The 22,854-nt window shown below is 44.0% G+C and overlaps 1 protein-coding gene across 1 annotated transcript in view; it reads left to right on the forward strand.

The window, feature by feature from the left end:
• LOC123993753 (protocadherin-11 X-linked-like) overlaps positions 1-19,709 on the forward strand; it is a 47,548-nt gene extending 27,839 nt beyond the window's left edge. Inside the window, exons 3-4 of the mRNA XM_046296206.1 lie at positions 3,192-5,678; positions 17,583-19,709. Coding sequence (XP_046152162.1) covers positions 3,192-5,678; positions 17,583-17,666 — 2,571 coding nt within the window. The 3' untranslated portion in view covers positions 17,667-19,709. The remainder of the gene's footprint in view (positions 1-3,191; positions 5,679-17,582) is intronic.
• The last annotated feature ends 3,145 nt before the right edge of the window (positions 19,710-22,854 follow it).

Consider the following 22,854-nt stretch of genomic DNA (forward strand, 5'->3'; position numbering starts at 1 on the left):
TTAGAACTCATCTTTTACAGAACTCATCTTCTACAGAACTCATCTTCTTCCAGAACTCATCTTCTTCTAGAACGTATCTCCTTCTAGAACTCATCTTCTACTAGAACTCATCTTCTACTAGAACTCATCTTCTACTAGAACTCACCTTCTTCTAGATCTCATCTCCTTCCAGAACTCATCTTCTTCTAGAACTCATCTTCTTCTAGAACTCATCTTCTACAGAACTCATCTTCTTCTAGAACTCATCTTCTTCTAGAACTCATCTTCTACTAGAACTCATCTTCTTCTAGAACTCATCTTCTACTAGAACTCATCTTCTACTAGAACTCACTAGAACTCATCTTCTACTAGAACTCATCTTCTTCTAGATCTCATCTTCTTCTAGAACTCATCTTCTACTAGAACTCATCTTCTACTAGAACTCATCTTCTACTAGAACTCATCTTCTACTAGAACTCATCTTCTACTAGAACTCATCTTCTACTAGAACTAATCTTTTACAGAACTCATCTTTTACAGAACTCATCTTCTTCTAGGACTGATCTTCTTCTAGAACTCAGTGTTATTGGACGGTCATTGTTCTTGCTGTCCAGTCGTGTATATAGTTTATAGCTACTCGCCATAAAGTAACCATCCTCATTCAGGCAGCGGTGATTTTAGTTTCTTAAGGGACTTCTGTCACTTGGCAGTGCTTCAGACCGGTGACAATATTCACATCAAGTGAAACCCCAACACCAACAACAACCCTGTGTACGCCATGTCTCTGCTGCAGCTACCAGGACATAGTAATGGCCTCCTTCTTCCCTCTGCCATGGTCCTTACTATATTGATACAGGAACTATACTGGTTCTAAACATACTGGGTAGTCAAATGAACACTTTTGGTCTAAATTGTACCGTTCACAGTCAGAATGTATGTATCTTAATCTCGTTTCATAGCTGTGCCTAGACAGAGTAATCTCTTACAACATTATGTGCTGCATGAAGCTTATCTCTTTAAAGAGGCTGTTTTTTCTTGTTTTTGCATGAAACTGCTTCTGACTGAAAGACCTTCAAAGACCCTCTTTGTTTCTTAAAATGCATGGGTCTCATTTAGGTTCTTTAGGTCTCTCTCTCTCTCTCTCTCTCTCTCTCTCTCTCTCTCTCTCTCTCTCTCTCTCTCTCTCTCTCTCTCTCTCTCTCTCTCTCTCTCTCTCTCTCTCTCTCTCTCTCTCTCTCTCTCTCTCTCTCTCTCTCTCTCTCTCTCTCTCTCTCTCTCTCTCTCTCTCTCTCTCTCTCTCTCTCTCTCTCTCTCTCTCTCTCTCTCTCTCTCTCTCTCTCTCTCTCTCTCTCTCTCTAAATCATAATGATGGCAAATATGCCAGGACCCATCTTTACCGCATAGCTGATCTGTAATCATAAATATTAGTGCTACATTTTTGTGGGGAAGGCAATTACTTTGAACAGTCAGAGTCAGTTTCTCATGGGGATTACATGCATTTGTTTTCATTTTCCTCGGGCATCACTGTGGCCTACTGATTTGGCACTCCTTGGGTGAAAAGCTTTTTTAATGTGGAGTCTCTCTGTCTCCTTAATCTATGGTGGTCTGGCAGTGCATTTAAATAGGCTATCTCTATGGCTTCCCTTTCAACTGTCTCTCTCGCATATGAACTTGACATTTTGTGAGCTGTCTCCCCTATTCCAAAGTAAACGCAAGATAGTAAGGTAAAAATGAAATGCAATGTTACTTAAAGCAGAGGAGTTGCACTGAGGAGGGCAGAGGGCTAAAACGAGTACTTCATTAAAAAGCACCAGTGTCACTTTGTAATCTGAAATGGATGGTCAGCATATAGTACAAGAAGAATCTGCTGAAGGGTGGCAGTGAGCAGTAATGTACTATGATAGTTAATGAATATATATTTTTACCTTTATTTAACTAGGCAAGTCAGTTAAGAACAAATTCTTATTTTCAATGACAGCCTAGGAACAGTGGGTTAAGAACCTGTTCTGGGGCAGAACGACAGATTTGTACCTTGTCAGCTCGGGGATTTGAACTTGCAACCTTCCGGTTACTAGTCCAACACTCTAACCACTAGGCTACGCTGCCCCGGGTCACTCCGATATGACTCCAATATAATTACATTCCAAGGACCTTGATCATGGTTTGATGTCATTGTGTGTCATTCGTCTTCTGTTATATGTGTACATTCCATCTGCCAGTTTCTTGTTTTTTAAATAGATTTAAAAAGCGCTAAACCTTCACCAATTGCATTTTTTTTGGTTATAACTGTTTAACTCACTGTCAGCATCCATTGTTTACATAGGACTAAGTATTTCCTTAATAAATCAATATTTTCCATCTGGATTTAGCCTATATTTTGAGAAAATGTATGAAAAAAGTACTTAAGTAAAAAATACTTCAATGCACTACTTACATATTTTTTTTCTGTACTTTACTATTTATATTGATGACTACTTGTATTTTTACTTCACTACATTCCTAAAGAAAATCATGTACTTTTCATACATTTTCTCCATACACTGACACATATAAGTACTTGTTACTTGTTAATCAAATACTTTTAGACTTTTACTCAAATTGTATTTTACTGGGTGACTTTCACTTTTACTTTTACGTTTTTAAATAAATATATCTTTACTTTTGTTTTTAAATAAATATATCTTTACTTTAACGTTTTTAAATAAATATATCTTTACTTTTACGTTTTTAAATAAATATATCTTTACTTTTACGTTTTTAAATAAATATATCTTTACTTTTACGTTTTTAAATAAATATATCTTTACTTTTACTCAAGTCTGGCAGCTGGGTGCTTTTTCCCACCGTTGCTAATACAATTAAAGTACTTTCACCCCAAAGTGTTTTGCTGCAGAGAGAGCAAACATCTGTTGAAACTAAAACAAACTACTGCTTATTTGTGTTGATTCTGGAAACCAGCTGTGTGAGTCTAGTGCCAGCTTACATGACCACTAGTAGGCTATTGCAGTGTATCACATGTCATATAAGATAGTAATGTTCAGGTGAAATGACCAGAAATCAGGCTATGAATGCATACACCCTCACACTGATGAATAGCTAAGTAATTAGTAACATAGGCCAGGATGTACAGGACAGCACAGTAGTTTCATGTAGTCCAGTAAAAAATGACTGAAACTCACAAATGATCTTTGTTCTTCTCCCTGTCTATACAGAGTGTAAGTGAGTTTGGCCTAGACATCATCGAGACCCCAGAGGGAGACAGATGGCCTCAGCTGATCGTCCAGCAGAGCCTGGACCGCGAGCAGAAGGACACCTTCGTCATGAAGATCAAGGTGGAGGACGGAGGAACGCCACCCAAGTCCAGCACGGCCATCCTCCAGGTCACCATCTCCGACGTCAACGACAATCGACCGGTCTTCAAGGACAGTGAGGTGGAGGTGAACATCCCTGAGAACGCCCCCATTGGAACCTCCGTCACCCAACTCCATGCCACAGACGCAGACCTCGGCTCCAACGCCCAGATCCACTTCTCCTTCTCCAACCAGATCTCCTCATCCACCAAGAGGCATTTTTCCATAGACAGCACCACCGGGCTGATCACTGTCAAGCAGCCCTTAGACAGAGAAGCCACTCCGGTCCACAAACTCATCGTCCTGGCCAGCGACGGCAGCTCCACTCCCTCCAGAGCTACGGTTATCGTCAACGTAACGGACATTAATGACAACGTTCCGTCCATAGACACTCGGTATATAATGAACCTTGTAAATGGAACGGTTCTACTGTCAGAGAATGCTCCTCTCAACACAAAAATAGCCCTAATTACAGTGACGGACAAGGACTCGGATCTGAACGGCAAAGTGACTTGTTACACTGACCATGACGTTCCTTTCAGGTTAAAGCCAGTCTTTAATGACCAGTTCCTGCTGGAGACTGCGGCCCCCTTAGATTACGAAACAACCAGGGAATATGCAATTAAGATAGTAGCGTCGGATTCAGGGAAGCCTCCTTTGAACACGTCAGCGATGGTTTTAATAAAAATTAAGGACGAGAATGACAACGCTCCCATCTTCCCTCAACCTGAGATTCAGCTGTCCATACCAGAGAACAATGATCCATCCACGCAGCTCATAAAGATCAGTGCCACGGATGCCGACAGCGGACATAATGCAGAGATTATTTATTCTCTTGGCCCTGACGCTCCTGATGGATTTAACATAGATCGACGGTCAGGAATCCTCTCCGTTGGCAAACGCCTGGACAGAGAGAAGCAGGAGAAGTATTCGTTCACTGTCATGGCGAGGGACAATGGGTCTACTTCCCTGCAGAGCAATGTCACAGTGAGGTTAATAGTGCAGGACCTCAACGACAACAGCCCAGCTTTCACCCATCCTGAGTATAACTTCTATGTGCCTGAGAACCTGCCTCTGTACGGGACCGTGGGCCTGATCACCGTCACAGATTCTGACGCAGGTGACAACTCCGTCATAACACTGTCCATCCTGAATGGAAAAGACAATTTCCTTATTGATCCCCAGACCGGTGTAATCAAACCCAACCTCACGTTTGATAGAGAGCAGCAGAGCTCATACACTTTTATGGTGAAGGCTATAGACGGAGGGCAACCACCCAGCACTTCATATGCCAAGGTCACCATAAACGTTGTGGATGTCAATGACAATCGACCCGTTTTTGTTATCCCCTCGTCCAACTACTCTTACGATCTGGTCCAGTCTACCACCAGCCCTGGGTCTGTGGTCACCAGGGTGTTCGCTATAGACAATGACACTGGCATGAATGCTGAGCTGCAGTACAGCATCATTGGGGGATCACCAAGAGGGCTGTTTGCCATAGACAAAACAACTGGTAATATAACTCTGCAGGAGAAGATAGTCTCAGCCGATCAGGGTTTACACAGGCTAGTGGTGAAAGTCAAAGACCTGGGCCAGCCAGAGTCCTTACACGCAATCGCCCTCATTCACCTGTTCATTAACGAGACTGTATCCAACGCTACGTTCATTCAAGAGCAGCTACGTAAGAGCTTGGAGACTCCATTGGACCGTAACGTGGGAGACAGTGAGGTCACACCCCAAGCCAACGGATACGTGATTGTTGTCATCGCTATTATAGCTGGGACTATGACAGTTATCTTAGTCATCTTCGTGACGGCCTTGGTGCGCTGCCGTCAGACGCCCAGGCACAAAGTGGTGCAGAAGGGCAAGCAGAGCGGCGAGTGGGTGTCGCCCAACCAGGAGAACCGTCAAATCAAGAAGAAAAAGAAGAAAAAGAAGAGATCCCCTAAGAGCCTCCTCTTGAACTTTGTCACCATAGAAGAATCCAAGCCTGATGATCCCAGCCAGGAGCACATTAATGGAACCCTGGACCTGCCTGTGGAGCTAGATGAGCAGACCATGGGGAAATACAACTGGGCCACTACGCCTACCACCTTCAAACCTGACAGCCCAGACTTAGCCAAGCATTACAAGTCTGCCTCCCCCCAGCCAACCTTCCAAATCAAACCAGAGACCCCGATGGCGCCCAATAAACACCACGTGATTCAGGAGCTCCCGCTAGACAACACGTTTGTGGTGGGCTGTGACTCGCACTCCAAGTGCTCCTCCACCAGCTCAGACCCGTACTCGGTCTCAGAGTGCAGCTGTCAGGGGGGATTCAAGACTTCTGGGCAAATCCACACCAGACAGGTAATTCATAACTTATTTTCTAAAGCCACCTACTGTTTCCACTCCCACTCCCCCGTACCACTGTACCTTTGTTGATAAGATGGAGGGTGATGGGTAGCAGCGGGAGGGAGCCGGAAGAATGAACCACACAAGAAAAGTCACATGTGCATTAATGTCATCAGCATTGAATATTGAGGAAGAATACCTCAGAGAGGAAGTAGAGAACTGAAGTCTGGCCAAGAAACTATCAACCAAATGAAATCTATCTTTACTTCCCAGAAAGAGGGAAAAACGAAGACAGATTATACCTCCCTTTGCTATCTTGTACTAATGTCCCCAAAAAAACTTTAACCTTATTTGGGTTAATGTTCCACTTAAAAGTATAATTGAGGCAGTGGAATGGTGGGAACCAGTGTTAAATGAGAATATTAAGTGAGAAAGGCTGGTGGCAGAGTAATAGCATGCTTGAGGGAGAATCAAGTCGGCCACGCTACTAATTGAACTCTGCCCAGCTGTATTTGCTGAGGACCAATGGATTAAAGCAACGCTAAGCTTTTTTGATTGACACACCTGAAAAAAAACTAGCATGTCTGACAGACAGAGAAAACCAAACATAGAGTCTTTGATTTGACAGTCATCAGCTTAACAGATAAATGTTGGGTTTAATCAGCTGTTCACTTTCATACTGAAATAGTAGGCCATGTATCCCCCAAGAGTGCCACTACACTACAGAATAATAAGACCTCATTAAATAAGCCCAGATATTGGTTGCGTGCTGGAGAAGTGGCGTCTTTACTGTGGAGGCTCTGAAGGCTTTGTGAGTGTGAGGCAGAGAGGAAAGCAAAAGGCAAAAGCAAGGCTCATTTGAATGCTAGGGTTTGGTCTGAGGCTTATGATTCCTTAAGAGATGTGCCAAATGCGAAGTACCCTAAAATATAACAGCAGCCCAGGGAAATATATGTAAATCAGAGGTAAGGGAGGTGGAGCAGAGCAGAGTGGGGCGGTGCAGAGAGGGGATGAGCAGAGAGGGGCGGTGCAGAGCAGAGTGGGGCAGAGCAGAGCAGAGTGGGGCGGTGCAGAGCAGAGTGGGGCAGAGCAGAGCAGAGTGGGGAGGTGCAGAGAGGGGATGAGCAGAAAGGGGCAGTGCAGAGAGGGGATGAGCAGAGCAGAGTGGGGCAGAGAGGGGCAGAGCAGAGCAGAGTGGGGCAGAGCAGAGCAGAGTGGGGCAGAGCAGAGCAGCGTGGGGCAGAGCAGAGCAGCGTGGGGCAGACCAGAGCAGCGTGGGGCAGAGCAGAGCGGGGTGGAGCAGAGCAGAGTGGGTCGAAGCAGAGCAGAGCGGGTCGGAGCAGAGCAGAGCGGGTCAGAGCAAAGCAGAGTGGGTCGGAGCAGAGCAGAGTGGGTCGGAGCAGAGCAGAGCGGGGCAGAGCAAAGAGGGGATGAGCAGAGAGGGGCGGAGAGGGGCAGAGCAGAGCAGAGCGGGCAGAGAGGGGCAGAGCAGAGCAGAGCGGGGCAGAGCAGAGCAGAGCAGGCAGAGCAGAGCAGAGCGGGGCGGAGCAGAGCGGGGCAGAGCAGAGCAGAGCAGAGCGGGGCGGAGCAGAGCGGGGCGGAGCAGAGCGGGGCGGAGCAGAGCGGGGCAGAGCAGAGAGAGCGGGGCAGAGCAGAGCAGAGCGGGGTGGAGCAGAGCAGAGCAGAGCAGAGTGGGGCAGAGCAGGCAGAGCGGGAGCAGAGCAGAGCAGAGCAGAGCGGGGCGGGGCGGAGCAGAGCAGAGCGGGGCGCAGAGCAGAGCGGGGCAGAGCAGAGCAGAGCGGGGCGGAGCAGAGCAGAGTGGGGCAGAGCAGAGCAGGCGGCAGAGCAGAGCGGGGCGGAGCAGAGCAGAGCGGGGTGGAGCAGAGCAGAGCAGAGTGGGGAGGTGCAAAGCAGAGCAGAGCGGGGTGGAGCAGAGCAGAGCAGAGTGGGGCGGTGCAAAGCAGAGCAGAGCGGGGTGGAGCAGAGCAGAGCAGAGCAGAGAGCAGAGCAGAGCAGAGCGGGGCGGAGCAGAGCGGGGCGGAGCAGAGCAGAGCGGGGCAGAGCAGAGCAGAGCAGAGCGGGGCGGGGCGGAGCAGAGCAGAGTGGGTCGGAGCAGAGCAGAGTGGGTCGGAGCAGAGCAGAGCGATGCAGAGCAAAGAGGGGATGAGCAGAGAGGGGCGGAGAAGAGCAGAGCGGGGCGGAGCAGAGCAGAGCGGGGCAGAGCAGAGCAGAGCGGGGCGGAAAGCAGAGCGGGGAGCAGGCGGTGCAAAGCAGAGCAGAGCGGGGTGGAGCAGAGCAGAGCAGAGTGGGGCGGTGCAAAGCAGAGCGGGGCGGAGCAGAGCAGAGCAGAGAGGGGCGGGGCAGAGCAGAGTGGGCGGAGCTCTATGGGATGGAGACTGATATGGTGGGTCACTAAGATCAAGGTAAAGATAGAGGCTTGGAAACAATAGCAGGAGGAGATAGCAAGATGGAAACTAGGGACCAATAGAAAGAGGAGGTCAATAGATGGAGCCTTGGGACCAATAGAATGAGGAGGTAGCTAGATAAAAGCTTGGGACCAATAGAAAGAGGAGGTAGCTAGATTGAGGGTTGGGAACAATAGAAAGAGGAGGGAGTTAGATGGAGGCTTGGAACCAATGGGAGGAAGGGGTAGCTAGATGGAGACTTGGGACCAATGGAAAGAGGAGGTAGCTAGATCGAGGCTTAGGAACAATAGAAAGAGGAGGTAGCTAGATGGAAGCTTGGGACCAATAGGAGGAGGAGGTAGCTAGATGGAGGCTTGGGACCAATAGCAGGAGGAGGTAGCTAGATGGAGGCTTGGGGCCAATATAAAGAGGAGGTAGCTAGATGGAAGCTTGGGGACCAATAGGAGGAGGGGGTAGCTAGATGGAGGCTTGGGACCAATAGGAGGAGGGTGTAGCTAGATGGAGGCTTGGGGACCAATAGGAGGTGGAGGTAGCTAGATGGAGGCTTGGGACCAATAGGGGAAGGATGTAGCTAGATAGAGGCAATATCAAGAGGTAGCTAGATGGAGGCTTGGCAAAATTAGAAATACGAGGGATTTAGATGGAGGCTTGGGACCAATAGGAGAAGGAGGTAGCTAGATGGAGGCTTGGGACCAAAACTATTTGGAGGTAGCTAGATGGAGGCTTGGGACCAATAGAAAGTGGAGGTAGCTAGATGGAGGCTTTGGACCAATAGAAAGAGGTGGAAGCTAAATGGAGGATTGGGACCAATAGAAAGAGGCGGTAGCTAGATGGAGGATTGGGACCAATATGAGGAGGGGGTAGCTAGGCGGAGGCTTGGGACTAATTGAAATCGAAGGTTGCTCGATGGAGGCTTGGGACCAATAGAAAGAGGAGGTAGCTAGATGGAGGAAAGGTGGAGCTAGATGGAGGCTTGGGACCAATAGAAAGAGGAGGTAGCTAGATGGAGGAAAGGTGGAGCTAGATGGAGGCTGTGTACCAATAGGAGGACGGGGTATCTAGATGGAGGTTTTGGTACCAATAATAAGTGGAAGGAGCGAGATGGAGGCTTGGAAACACTGGTAGTAGGAGGTAGCGAGATGGAGGCTTAGGACCAAAAGAAAGCAGAGGTAGCTAGATGGAGGGTTGGGACCAATAGGGCAAGGGTGTAGCAAGATGGAGGCTTGGGACCAATAGGGCAAGGGTGTAGCAAGATGGAGGCTTGGGAACAATATCAGGAGGTGTAACTAGTTTGAGGCTTGGGACCAATTGAAAGAGGAGGGATTTTGATGGAGGCTTTGGACCAATAGAAAGTGGAGGTAGCTAAATGGAGGCTTTGGACCAGTAGAAAGTGGAGTTAGCTAGATGGAGGATTAGGATCAATAGACAGAGGAGGTAGCTAGATGGAGGTTTGGGACCAATAGGACGAGGGCTTGGGACGAATAAGAGGAGATGGAGCTAGACGGGGCTTGGAACCAAAAGGAGGAGGGGGTAGCTTGACGGGGCTTTGAACCAAAAGGAGGGGGGGATAGCATGACGGGGCTTGGGACCAATAGGAGGAGTGGGTAGCTAGATGGAGGCTTAGGACCAATAGGAGGAGGCGGTACCTAGAGAGTGTCAGGGGGCTTGGGACCAATTCATTAGAATCTTGGGACAAATTGGGACCAATTCATTAGAATCTTTAATTGCATTCTTGAATGGTGTAAATAGCAGTACAAAAATGTAGTTAGATAGAAGGTGGGTAGTGTGGTAGAGAAAGTATTGATATAGGTTAGGGTTCATCATTAGTATTTGTTATGGTGCGGTATAGATACAGTATTTATATAGGTTAGGGTTCATCATTGGTTGTCGTTATGGTGTGGTATAGATACAGTAACTACGCCATTATACATCAACTGTTGTTTAGGAGGAGGACAAGGTACTATTGTACATTTTAGACATTTTGGAAACAAGGTTATAACATGGGATTAATTCAAATAGTAAGTTATTTATTTATTTTATTTCACCTTTATTTAGGCTAGTTGAGAACATACTCTCATTTACAACTGCGAGCTGGCCAAGAATAAAGCAAAGCAGTTCGACACATACAACAACACAGTGTTATGCAATGGAATTAACAAACATACAGACAATAATACAGTAGAAAAAGCCTATATACAGTGTGTGCAAATGAGGTAAGATAAGGCAATAAATAGGCCATGGTGGCGAAGTAATTACAATATACCAATTAAACACTGGAGTGATAGATGTACAGAAGAAAGTAGAGATACTTGGGTGCAAAAGAGCAATTAATAAATACAGTATGGGGATGAGGTAGTTGGATGGGCTATTTACAGAGGCGCTATGTAACGGTGCAGTGATCTGTGAGTTGCTCTGACAGCTGGTGCTTAAAGCTAGTGAGGGAGATATGAGTCTCCAGCTTCAGTGATTTTTGCAGTGTGTTCCAGTCATTGGCAGCAGAGAACTGGAATGAAAGGCAGCCAAAGGATGAATTGGCTTTGGGGGTCACCAGTGAGATATACCTGCTGGAGCGCGTGCTACGGGTGGGTGCTGCTATGGTGACCAGAGCTAAGATAAGGCGGAGCTTTACCTAGCAAAGACTTGTAGATGACCTGGAGCCAGTGGGTTTGGCGACGAGTATGAAGTGAGGGCCAGCCAACGAGAGCATACAGGTCCCAGTGGTGGGCAGTATATGGGGCTTTGGTGACAAAACGAATGGCACTGTGATAGACTGCATCCAATTTGTTGAGTAGAGAGTTGGAGGCTATTTTGTAAATGACATCGCCAAAGTCGAGGATCGGTAGGATGGTCAGTTTTACGAGGGTATGTTTGGCAGCATGAATGAATGATGCTTTGTTGAAAAATAGGAAGCTAATTCTAGATTTAACTTTGGATTGGAGATGTTTGATGTAAGTCTGGAAGGAGAGTTTACAGTCTAACCAAACACCTAGGTATTTGAAGTTGTCCACATGTTCTAAGTCAGAACCGTCCAGAGTAGTGATGCTGGACGGGCAGGCAGGTGCGGGCAGCGATCGGTTGAAGAGCATGCATTTAGTTTTACTTGCATTTGAGAGCAGTTGGAGGCCACGGAAGGAGAGTTGTATGGCATTGAAGCTCGTCTGGAGGTTAGTTAAAACGCAGTGTCCAAAGAAGGGCCAGAAGTATACAGAATGATGTCATCTGCGTCGAGGTGGATCAGAGAATCACCAGCAGCAAGTGCGACATCATTGATATATACAGAGAAAAGTTGGCCCGAGAATATAACCCTGTGGTACCCTCAGAGTTTGTAAAGTAAAATGCATGTGAATTATAGATGTCTAATACAATAGTATTGTCCTGGAATTAGTTTGTAATTTTTAAAGTTTTATCTTTTACTGCTATATATATATTTATTTTTTTTTTGTTCAGAATTATTGCTAAAATAACACATTCTGGTGTAGTTTCATCATATGTCTTTAAAATATTGTATTTGATGAAGTGGGGCGAATTTTGGGGGGGGGGAATTTTGTACTTCTTCTTGAGAGATTTAAAAAACAAATTGACTTCAATGTTTCAATCCTTTGTAGCATAGTTCTTACACAAGCGTTGTCTATCATTTAACATTTCAGTCATTTAACAGAAACTCTTAACTAGAACATGTTTTACAGTAGTGAGTGCATAATTTTGTATACTTTTTTCTGTACTGTGGGAATCAAACTCACAACCTTGACATTACAAGCACCATGCTCACAACCTTGACATTACAAGCACCATGCTCACAACCTTGACATTACAAGCACCATGCTCACAACCTTGACATTACAAGCACCATGCTCACAACCTTGACATTACAAGCACCATGCTCACAACCTTGTCATTACAAGCACCATGCTCACAACCTTGTTATTACAAGCAACATGCTCACAACCTTGTCATTACAAGCACCATGCTCAACAACCTTGACATTGCTCACAACCTTGACATTACAAGCACCATGCTCATAACCTTGACATTACAAGCACCATGCTCACAACCTTGACATTACAAGCACCATGCTCAACCTAACCTTGACATTACAAGCACCATGCTCACAACCTTGACATTACAAGCACCATGCTCACAACCTTGACATTACAAGCACCATGCTCACAACCTTGACATTACAAGCACCATGCTCACAACCTTGACATTACAAGCACCATGCTCACAACCTTGACATTACAAGCACCATGCTCACAACCTTGACATTACAAGCACCATGCTCACAACCTTGACATTACAAGCACCATGCTCACAACCTTGACATTACAAGCACCATGCTCACAACCTTGACATTACAAGCACCATGCTCACAACCTTGACATTACAAGCACCATGCTCACAACCTTGACATTACAAGCACCATGCTCACAACCTTGACATTACAAGCACCATGCTCACAACCTTGACATTACAAGCACCATGCTCACAACCTTGACATTACAAGCACCATGCTCACAACCTTGACATTACAAGCACCATGCTCACAACCTTGACATTACAAGCACCATGCTCACAACCTTGACATTACAAGCACCATGCTCACAACCTTGACATTACAAGCACCATGCTCACAACCTTGACATTACAAGCACCATGCTCACAACCTTGTCATTACAAGCACCATGCTCACAAGCACCATGCTCACAACTTGACATTACAAGCACCATGCTCACAACCTTGACATTACAAGCACCATGCTCACAACCTTGACATTACAAGCACCATGCTCACAACCTTGACATTACAAGCACCATGCTCACAACCTTGACATTACAAGCACCATGCTCACAACCTTGACATTACAAGCACCATGCTCACAACCTTGACATTACAAGCACCATGCTCACAACCTTGACATTACAAGCACCATGCTCACAACCTTGACATTACAAGCACCATGCTCACAACCTTGACATTACAAGCACCATGCTCATGACATTACAAGCACAACCTTGACATTACAAGCACCATGCTCACAACCTTGACATTACAAGCACCATGCTCACAACCTTGACATTACAAGCACCATGCTCACAACCTTGACATTACAAGCACCATGCTCACAACCTTGACATTACAAGCACCATGCTCACAACCTTGTCATTACAAGCACCATGCTCACAACCTTGTCATTACAAGCATCATGCTCACAACCTTGGCATTACAAGCACCATGCTCACAACCTTGTCATTACAAGCACCATGCTCACAACCTTGACATTACAAGCACCATGCTCACAACCTTGTCATTACAAGCACCATGCTCACAACCTTGACATTACAAGCACCATGCTCACAACCTTGACATTACAAGCACCATGCTCACAACCTTGTCATTACAAGCACCATGCTCACAACCTTGACATTACAAGCACCATGCTCACAACCTTGACATTAGAAGCACCATGCTCACAACCTTGACATTACAAGCACCATGCTCACAACCTTGACATTACAAGCACCATGCTCACAACCTTGACATTACAAGCACCATTGACATTACAAGCACCAAACTCACAACCTTGTCATTACAAGCACCATGCTCACAACCTTGACATTACAAGCACCATGCTCACAACCTTGACATTACAAGCACCATGCTCACAACCTTGACATTACAAGCACCATGCTCACAACCTTGACATTACAAGCACCATGCTCACAACCTTGACATTACAAGCACCATGCTCACAACCTTGTCATTACAAGCACCATGCTCACAACCTTGTCATTACAAGCACCATGCTCACAACCTTGACATTACAAGCACCATGCTCACAACCTTGACATTACAAGCACCATGCTCACAACCTTGACATTACAAGCACCATGCTCACAACCTTGACATTACAAGCACCATGCTCACAACCTTGACATTACAAGACATGCTACAACCTTGACACCATGCTCACAACCTTGACATTACAAGCACCATGCTCACAACCTTGACATTACAAGCACCATGCTCACAACCTTGACATTACAAGCACCATGCTCACAACATTACAAGCACCATGCTCACAACCTTGACATTACAAGCACCATGCTCACAACCTTGTCATTACAAGCACCATGCTCACAACCTTGTCATTACAAGCACCATGCTCACAACCTTGACATTACAAGCACCATGCTCACAACCTTGACATTACAAGCACCATGCTCACAACCTTGACATTACAAGCACCATGCTCACAACCTTGACATTACAAGCACCATACTCACAACCTTGACATTAGAAGCACCATGCTCACAACCTTGACATTACAAGCACCATGCTCACAACCTTGTCATTACAAGCACCATGCTCACAACCTTGACATTACAAGCACCATGCTCACAACCTTGACATTACAAGCACCATGCTCACAACCTTGTCATTACAAGCACCATGCTCTACTCCACAGGACAACTATGCACTGCTGCTTTAGGTCCGTAGACATTTGAAGAGACACCCACACAGAGCAGATATTCATTTTCCCCACCCACTTTTTTTGAATTAAAACCCCTTTTAAAAGCAACATTGCCATGGGACATTATACATAAGCCTACTTGCATAGCCAGTACAGCGTACTAAGGAACATATAATTCACTTGGGTTTGTAATGCTCCCTGTCAAGTTGTCAGAATGGCTTTGCACACATACTGGTTATGCCCTGCCTTGAAATATCCCATTAAATATGCACAAATATTTAACCAATGTTTTACAATTCTGATGTATTCTTTTGTGTTTGGTGGGGGGCGGGGGCGGGGGTGGTGGGGGGGGGGGGGGGGGGGCGGGGGGGGCGGGGGCGGGGGGGGGGGGCGGGGCGGGTGACATTAATGGTGTATTTCAAATATTCCATGTCACTGATGTTGTTCGTCAGTGAGAAATATTTCTCCTTTAAGCTAATCTGAATTTGAATGGATTGATGACTAAGTCAACGTTCTCCTCCGTCCTTGTAATGTGCCATATCAACCGTTCCATCAGTATATTCTATCTTGTGTATTTCAGGGCTTGCTAATCTGAAAAAGGCTTTGCGAGTTGAATCCAATCATTATTTGTTTCTTATGGGGTAATTATTAGTCAGGCATTGCGAGTTTAATCACTTTCTGTTTCTTATGATGGCGTAATTATTGGTCATATTAGTTGGTCAGATTCTGTCAAACACATGCTTTTGGTCTAAAGTGGGACGGCGTTGTTCAAACTGAAAGACCAGCACCACCTTAGAGATGTCAATGACGATGGTATATCTATTATCTCCGTTGTAATCTCCTGTCACCTGGAGCGTTTTGGAAAGTAGGTCCTCCCTGTTGGCATTAGATGTGACAGCTAAGTGTGCTTATTCAAAGCCTATATGTGAAGTAATGCAAGGGTCTGGTGAGAATCTAGAGCTCAAAAGGTTAATTAAATGAATAAAAGGGTTAATCACTCATCATACAATATGATTAAAATCTCTGTAATTAGGTTTCGGGAGAGGATAATAGATAAAAGAGGAAAGAAGTCAATGTCCTTTAGGATTGTTAATATTATATCAGGTATACCTAAATATCATTGGCAGTTACTAGGTCTTTAATATTATTGGACCTCTGACAGCCAATGACTGCCAATGCTGGCTACAACTTCCTAGTTTTTGACTTGTCTGTAAACTCTCGCTCCAATAGATTCCTCTTTTAACATTGATACAGTTCAGATACATTCTCTAATGCTCCCCAGAATATTAACATTCATGTTTTTTTTATCTCGTCGAGTGTGGAATTCACAATTGGGATCTGTTCAACTGGCCTTAACAAAAGCAGCATATGGCAAGTTGGCATCACTCAATCTCCCCCAGCATAAACCTGTAATACAAAAAGTCCAAAATACAGGATAAAAGCAGATTGTGATGTTTTTATTTGTTCATGAAAGTGAAAGACTGATTTAGTTCCTTTTGCGTGCCTCTTCCATTGACCTCTTACCCAAAGCAGCTAGAGGATAAAGGATATGACAGAAAACGATCATTGAATCCTAATAGGAGACACAGGAGAAGGTCACATGGACGTAGGCGCTAAAGAGGGAAGCTTGTCAAAAAAACCTTCAGAGACGACATATTTATGGCACCATATGGTATCTTAATATCCTAAGAGCTTTGTTTGGTAGGATCCAATGCTGCTCAGTGCACCATAGCCTCTTTTCCTCTCTCCCTAGCTTCCCTTCTCTCTTTTATTCCCTCCCTCATATCTGCCTTCCTTTTCTTTTATCTCTGTCTATCTCCCTGTTCCCAGCCGGTAGTTTTAGAGGTCAATCCCCCTCCCGGTGACGTGAGGGAAACCTCTGTCTCCATCTGTGCTTTAGTTGTGGCAGATCAAGTGAGCAACCTCCCTGGCTGGCTGAGTGATCATAGACACGGGTATGAATATGCAACAGCAAAAAGGCCAATATGCTATTTTGTTTGTCCTATATTCCACAGGGCCATAGTGCCATAGTGCATACCAGGTCAGTTGTTGATGTCAGACCAAACCCTCCTGTGATCTGTGTATTTTCCTAGCTAGCAGGCCCTATTAACATACTCATACTTAACATACTGTACACAGACATTACCATTTAACTTATGATCTCAGAACATGAACATTTGAAAGGATTGCGGACGTGATTATGTTGTTGTGGTAAATTTACAATATGTTCCTAAAACAATCACTCTAGCTAAATGTCAAAGTTACCCTCACAGAAAATCACATGATTTCACATATAGAAAAATCACATGATTTCAGATATAGAAAAATCACATGATTTCACATATAGAAAAATCACATGATTTCACATATAGAAAAATCACATGATTTCACATATAGAAAAATCACATGATTTCACATATAGAAAAATCACATGAAATTTCACGTGCAACAGTTTTTCTTTTCGCGCAAAAGTCAGTGCTTCTATAATCAATATGCCTAACGTAAGCAGCAGCGCAAGATCAGATTCAACGTGATCATCCAGATATCGGCAGATGTGTGTTTTTTTGTAGTTTTGGGGCAGACCAAATGAATTGCAGACGTGTACCTATCAGAGGACCTTACTGTAGGGTGCCAGAGTAAGGTTTAAAGTACGAGACAAATGCTGTTTTCAGGGTTAAAACGAAGTGTTGCAGTAGGGTGGTGGATGTCATTTCACATTTGGAGCTAAATCAGTTGAAGAGAATTGCATGCTCTGATAATCACAGTAAAATGCACACGCTTATGCTCTCATGTAGTATTCTTCAAGGACTTCATCTGGCGAGGAAATTATACCTGATTGTCAGGTGTGTCTTGAAGAATGCTTTTTTTGTATTTTTTAAATTGAATACAAATGATCTAGATTTGTGTATTCACTGTTCCGAGTGTAATAGAGTTTAACAGCTACTACAGATTAGATTTCTAAGAGCTGGATTATATTGTAACTTCAATCTCCCTATATCTGTCTGTCTCTCTATATTACAGGAGACGGCACTGAAACCACCACTCTATGACACACTCTGTGGCTCAGGTACAAGTCGCTGCCACAGGATAAAAATCAATCTCTAGCTGCCAGTACCTAGAGAGAGAAAGAGAGAGGGAGAGAGAGAGAGAGGGAGGAAGGCACAGACGAAGAGGTGAATCTCATACTATACAGTCTCTACAGCCTCAAAACACCAACCATCAAAAGGAATATGTTAATTTGTTTTATTTTATTTTTTTGTGGGCGAAAAAAATAAAAAAGTATTTACTTGAATAATTTTCACCGAAATGAAGACACGTCGTTGCCTGCCTGAAACTTGACAAAGCTCTACTTGTTAAACCTGTAGGAGGTTTGAAATACTTCACAGAAACCCTATAGCATCACTTATCTCGTATCTATCTCCTAGATGATGACACACGGTATGACCCACCGCCCTGTAAATATAATGAACCGTTATTATGTACCATATGTTTATATGTATGTATATTATGTATATTTATCACAGAGTTGACTTTGTTTATTTTTATTGATTCTGTTTGAGTAAAGTTTGACCTACACTCTTAGAAATAAGGGTTCCGTATGGGTTTCTAAGGTTGTTCCCATAGGCAGAACCTTTCTTGGTTCCAGGTAGAACCCTTTTTTTTGGTTCCAGTTAGAACTCTTCTGGATTCCATGTAGAACCCTTTTTTTTGGTTCCAGTTAGAACTCTTCTGGATTCCATGTAGAACCCTCTGTGGAAAGGCTCCTACATGAAACTCAGAAGGATTTTTACCTGGAACCAAACAGGGTTCTTCAAAGGGTTCTCCTGTGGGGACAGCTGAAGTACCCTTTAATGTACTAGATAACACCTTTTTTTCTAAGAGTGTGCCAAGAGGCTATTTTATTTCACTTGCTTTTGAATCCATTGAATTCGCTATTTTTTGGGGGGGGAGGCTCATGGATATAGTGACTTGTAATGTATGATGCTGCAATCTTGGCCTAATGCAAATGGGCCTTAATGCAAATTGGCCTACTGCTAATAGGCCTACAGCAAATTGGCCTACTGCTCATGGGCCTACTATGTGACTGTTCTGTACTTTTATGTCAATGATCACCTCATATCATCCCATACACTTACAGTGCCACAGTTAGTGTTAGCAGTGAAGAGCGTGGCTAGTGTTAATATATATGGCCCACTGGACTGGAACACCACAGCTAACTGTTAGTACTGAAGAGTGTGGCAAGTGGATGGCCCACTGGACTGGAACACCACATTGTCTACTGATTGTCACCGTGGGACAGTAGGGAATTGTACCTCATAATAGAGTTTACTACTTTGAGCCACAATCACAAGGGACGGAATGGCTTGGTTCATAGCAGAGCACCATGGTTTAACCTGTACTAGAGTCAGTTAGACAGCTTCATAGCACAGCACCATGAGTTAACCTGTACTAGAGTCAGATAGACAGCTTCCTAGCACAGCACCATGAGTTAACCTGTATTAGAGTCAGATAGACAGCTTCATAGCAGAGCACCATGAGTTAACCTGTACTAGAGTCAGATAGACAGCTTCATAGCAGAGCACCATGAGTTAACCTGTACTAGAGTCAGTTAGACAGCTTCATAGCAGAGCACCATGGTTTAACCTGTACTAGAGTCAGATAGACATCTTATCAGTAGAGCACCATGGTTTTACCTTAGTATATTTGAGTCAGATAGACAGTTTATCAGTAGAGCACCATGGTTTAACCTGTACTAGAGTCAGATAGACAGCTTATCAGTAGAGCACCATGGTTTTACCTTAGTATACTAGAGTCAGATAGACAGTTTATCAGTAGAGCACCATGGTTTAACCTGTACTAGAGTCAGATAGACAGCTTCATAGCACAGCACCATGGTTTAACCTGTACTAGAGTCAGTTAGACAGCTTCATAGCAGAGCACCATGGTTTAACCTGTACTAGAGTCAGTTAGACAGCTTCATAGCAGAGCACCATGTTTTTTTAAAATCTTTATTCAAATAGGAAAGCCAGTTTTAAGAACAAATTCTTATTTCCAATGACAGCCCAGGAACAGTGGGTTAACTGCCTTGTTCAGGGGCAGAACGACAGATTGTCAGCTCGGGGATTCGATCGTCCAAGCCTATCGGTTACTGGTTTACCGGAGGAGTCAGCGAGACAGCTCCAACACCATGGTTTAACACTCAACCACAGTAGGCACCATGGTTTAACCTGTGTATCGGAGTCAGCCAGCTCCACAGTAGAGCAGTTTAGAGTCAGCAGAGACAGCTCCACAGTAGAGCACCATGGTTTAACCTTAGTGTATCGGAGTCAGCGAGACAGCTCCACAGTAGAGCACCATGGTTTAACCTTAGTGTATCGGAGTCAGCGAGACAGCTCCACAGTAGAGCACCATGGTTTAACCTTAGTGTATCCACAGACAGCTCCACAGTAGAGCACCATGGTTTAACCTTAGTGTATCGGAGTCAGCACCATGGTTTAGACAGCTCCACAGTAGAGCACCATGGTTTAACCTTAGTGTATCGGAGTCAGCGAGACAGCTCCACAGTAGAGCACCATGGTTTAACCTTATCGTGTCCACAGTAGAGCACCATGGTTTAACCTTAGTGTATCGGAGTCACGAGACAGCTCCACAGTAGAGCACCATGGTTTAACCTTAGTGTATCGGAGTCAGCGAGACAGCTCCACAGTAGAGCACCATGGTTTAACCTTAGTGTATCGGAGTCAGCGAGACAGCTCCACAGTAGAGCACCATGGTTTAACCTTAGTGTATCGGAGTCAGCGAGACAGCTCCACAGTAGAGCACCATGGTTTAACCTTAGTGTATCGGAGTCAGACAGAGACAGCTCCACAGTAGAGCACCATGGTTTAACCAGCTCCACAGTAGAGCACCATGGTTTAACCTCGTGTAGTCAGCGAGACAGCTCCACAGTAGAGCACCATGGTTTAACCTTAGTGTATCGGAGTCAGCGAGACAGCTCCACAGTAGAGCACCATGGTTTAACCTTAGTGTATCGGAGTCAGCGAGACAGCTCCACAGTAGAGCACCATGGTTTAACCTTAGTGTATCGGAGTCAGCGAGACAGCTCCACAGTAGAGCACCATGGTTTAACCTTAGTGTATCGGAGTCAGCGAGACAGCTCCACAGTAGAGCACCATGGTTTAACCTTAGTGTATCGGAGTCAGCGAGACAGCTCCACAGTAGAGCACCATGGTTTAACCTTAGTGTATCGGAGTCAGCGAGACAGCTCCACAGTAGAGCACCATGGTTTAACCTTAGTGTATCGGAGTCAGCGAGACAGCTCCACAGTAGAGCACCATGGTTTAACCTTAGTGTATCGGAGTCAGCGAGACAGCTCCACAGTAGAGCACCATGGTTTAACCTTAGTGTATCGGAGTCAGCGAGACAGCTCCACAGTAGAGCACCATGGTTTAACCTTAGTGTATCGGAGTCAGCGAGACAGCTGCACAAGTCACCGCCGATCTAACCTGTGAGATATAGTGTTACAAATTTAAAATGAATATTCCAAATGATAAAACTCAGGCAGTTCGTTGATACCACTTGGTTGGTCTGAAGCAAAAAAATAATAATGCAAACTTTTTTTTTTCTTTTTTCTTGTGCATTAATTTATATTGACGCATTATTTATTCCATTGAAATTAGGAGGGATAAACCTTGAACACCTACACGGGTAGAGCGTTCAGCGTTCAGCAGGCTTCGATTTATTAGCAGCAATAAGGTGACTTTAGGAAGAGAGAAGAATCTTTTGGTTTCTGGTTTGGTATCCACACAAATATATGCCTCTACTGCATTGCGTAAACACTTGGAGTCATGTCCTGATAATAATTACTATCTTCAATACTACACTAATAAACAGCTTGGTGGGTTAGCACTGTTGTTAATAGTCATGATGTTTAACGGTTGTCTTATGATAGAGACTGCTTTGGTAGACGAGGCTGTATGTACAGTATGTGTGGCACATATACGATACCTTCCTAATGATTCAAATCGTTTCTTGGAGAAGGTATCAGATGTAATTATGGTATCAAATGTAACACTACTGAGTAGAAACACAGTGTGAACTATACAGAGCATCTTAGCACTGCAATCATCATTAGATGTACCCGATCTTCGGGAGAAAATAGAAAAAAACACACATGAATACATGAGACAAGACAGCTTCTGTTGTACGGGAGACAGATGACGATGGAATACAACCTCACTTTTATTCAATGTGAAGTACAATATGCTCCTTACATTACTCTTTGTAATTAACTTTGATTTGCCAATTATGTGAAGAAAAACTGTATATAAATGTTTTGTTTATGTATGTGTGAGCTTCTGGAATTTATTAAAGTCTTTTTGCATTGTATTGCACATTTCCCATGACTCTTCTTATTAATCAGGACATTGGACCTTCTCATTGCATTATATTAAACTGTCTGTCTGTCATTCATTATATTAAACTGTCTGTCTGTCCTTCATTATATTATACTGTCCTTCATTATATTATACTGTCTGTCCTTCATTCATTATATTATACTGTCTGTCCTTCATTCATTATATTATACTGTCTGTCTGTCCTTCATTATATTATACTGTCTGTCCTTCATTCATTATATCATACTGTCTGTCCTTCCTTCATTATATTATACTGTCTGTCCTTCATTCATTATATTATACTGTCTGTCTGTCCTTCATTATATTATACTGTCTGTCCTTCCTTCATTATATTATACTGTCTGTCCTTCATTCATTATATTATACTGTCTGTCCTTCATTCATTATATTATACTGTCTGTCCTTCCTTCATTATATTATACTGTCTGTCCTTCCTTCATTATATTATACTGTCTGTCTGTCCTTCATTATATTATACTGTCTGTCCTTCATTCATTATATTATACTGTCTGTCCTTCATTCATTATATTATACTGTCTGTCCTTCATTCATTATATTATACTGTCTGTCATTATATTATACTTCCTTCATTATATTATACTGTCTGTCCTTCATTCATTATATTATACTGTCTGTCCTTCATTCATTATATCATACTGTCTGTCCTTCATTCATTATATTATACTGTCTGTCCTTCATTATATTATACTGTCTGTCCTTCATTCATTATATTATACTGTCTGTCCTTCATTCATTATATTATACTGTCTGTCTTCATTATATTATACTGTCTGTCCTTCATTATATTATACTGTCTGTCCTTCATTCATTATATTATACTGTCTGTCCTTCATTCATTATATTATACTGTCTGT

The sequence above is a fragment of the Oncorhynchus gorbuscha genome, linkage group LG13, assembly GCF_021184085.1.
Source record: "Oncorhynchus gorbuscha isolate QuinsamMale2020 ecotype Even-year linkage group LG13, OgorEven_v1.0, whole genome shotgun sequence".
Classification (NCBI taxonomy): domain Eukaryota; kingdom Metazoa; phylum Chordata; class Actinopteri; order Salmoniformes; family Salmonidae; genus Oncorhynchus; species Oncorhynchus gorbuscha.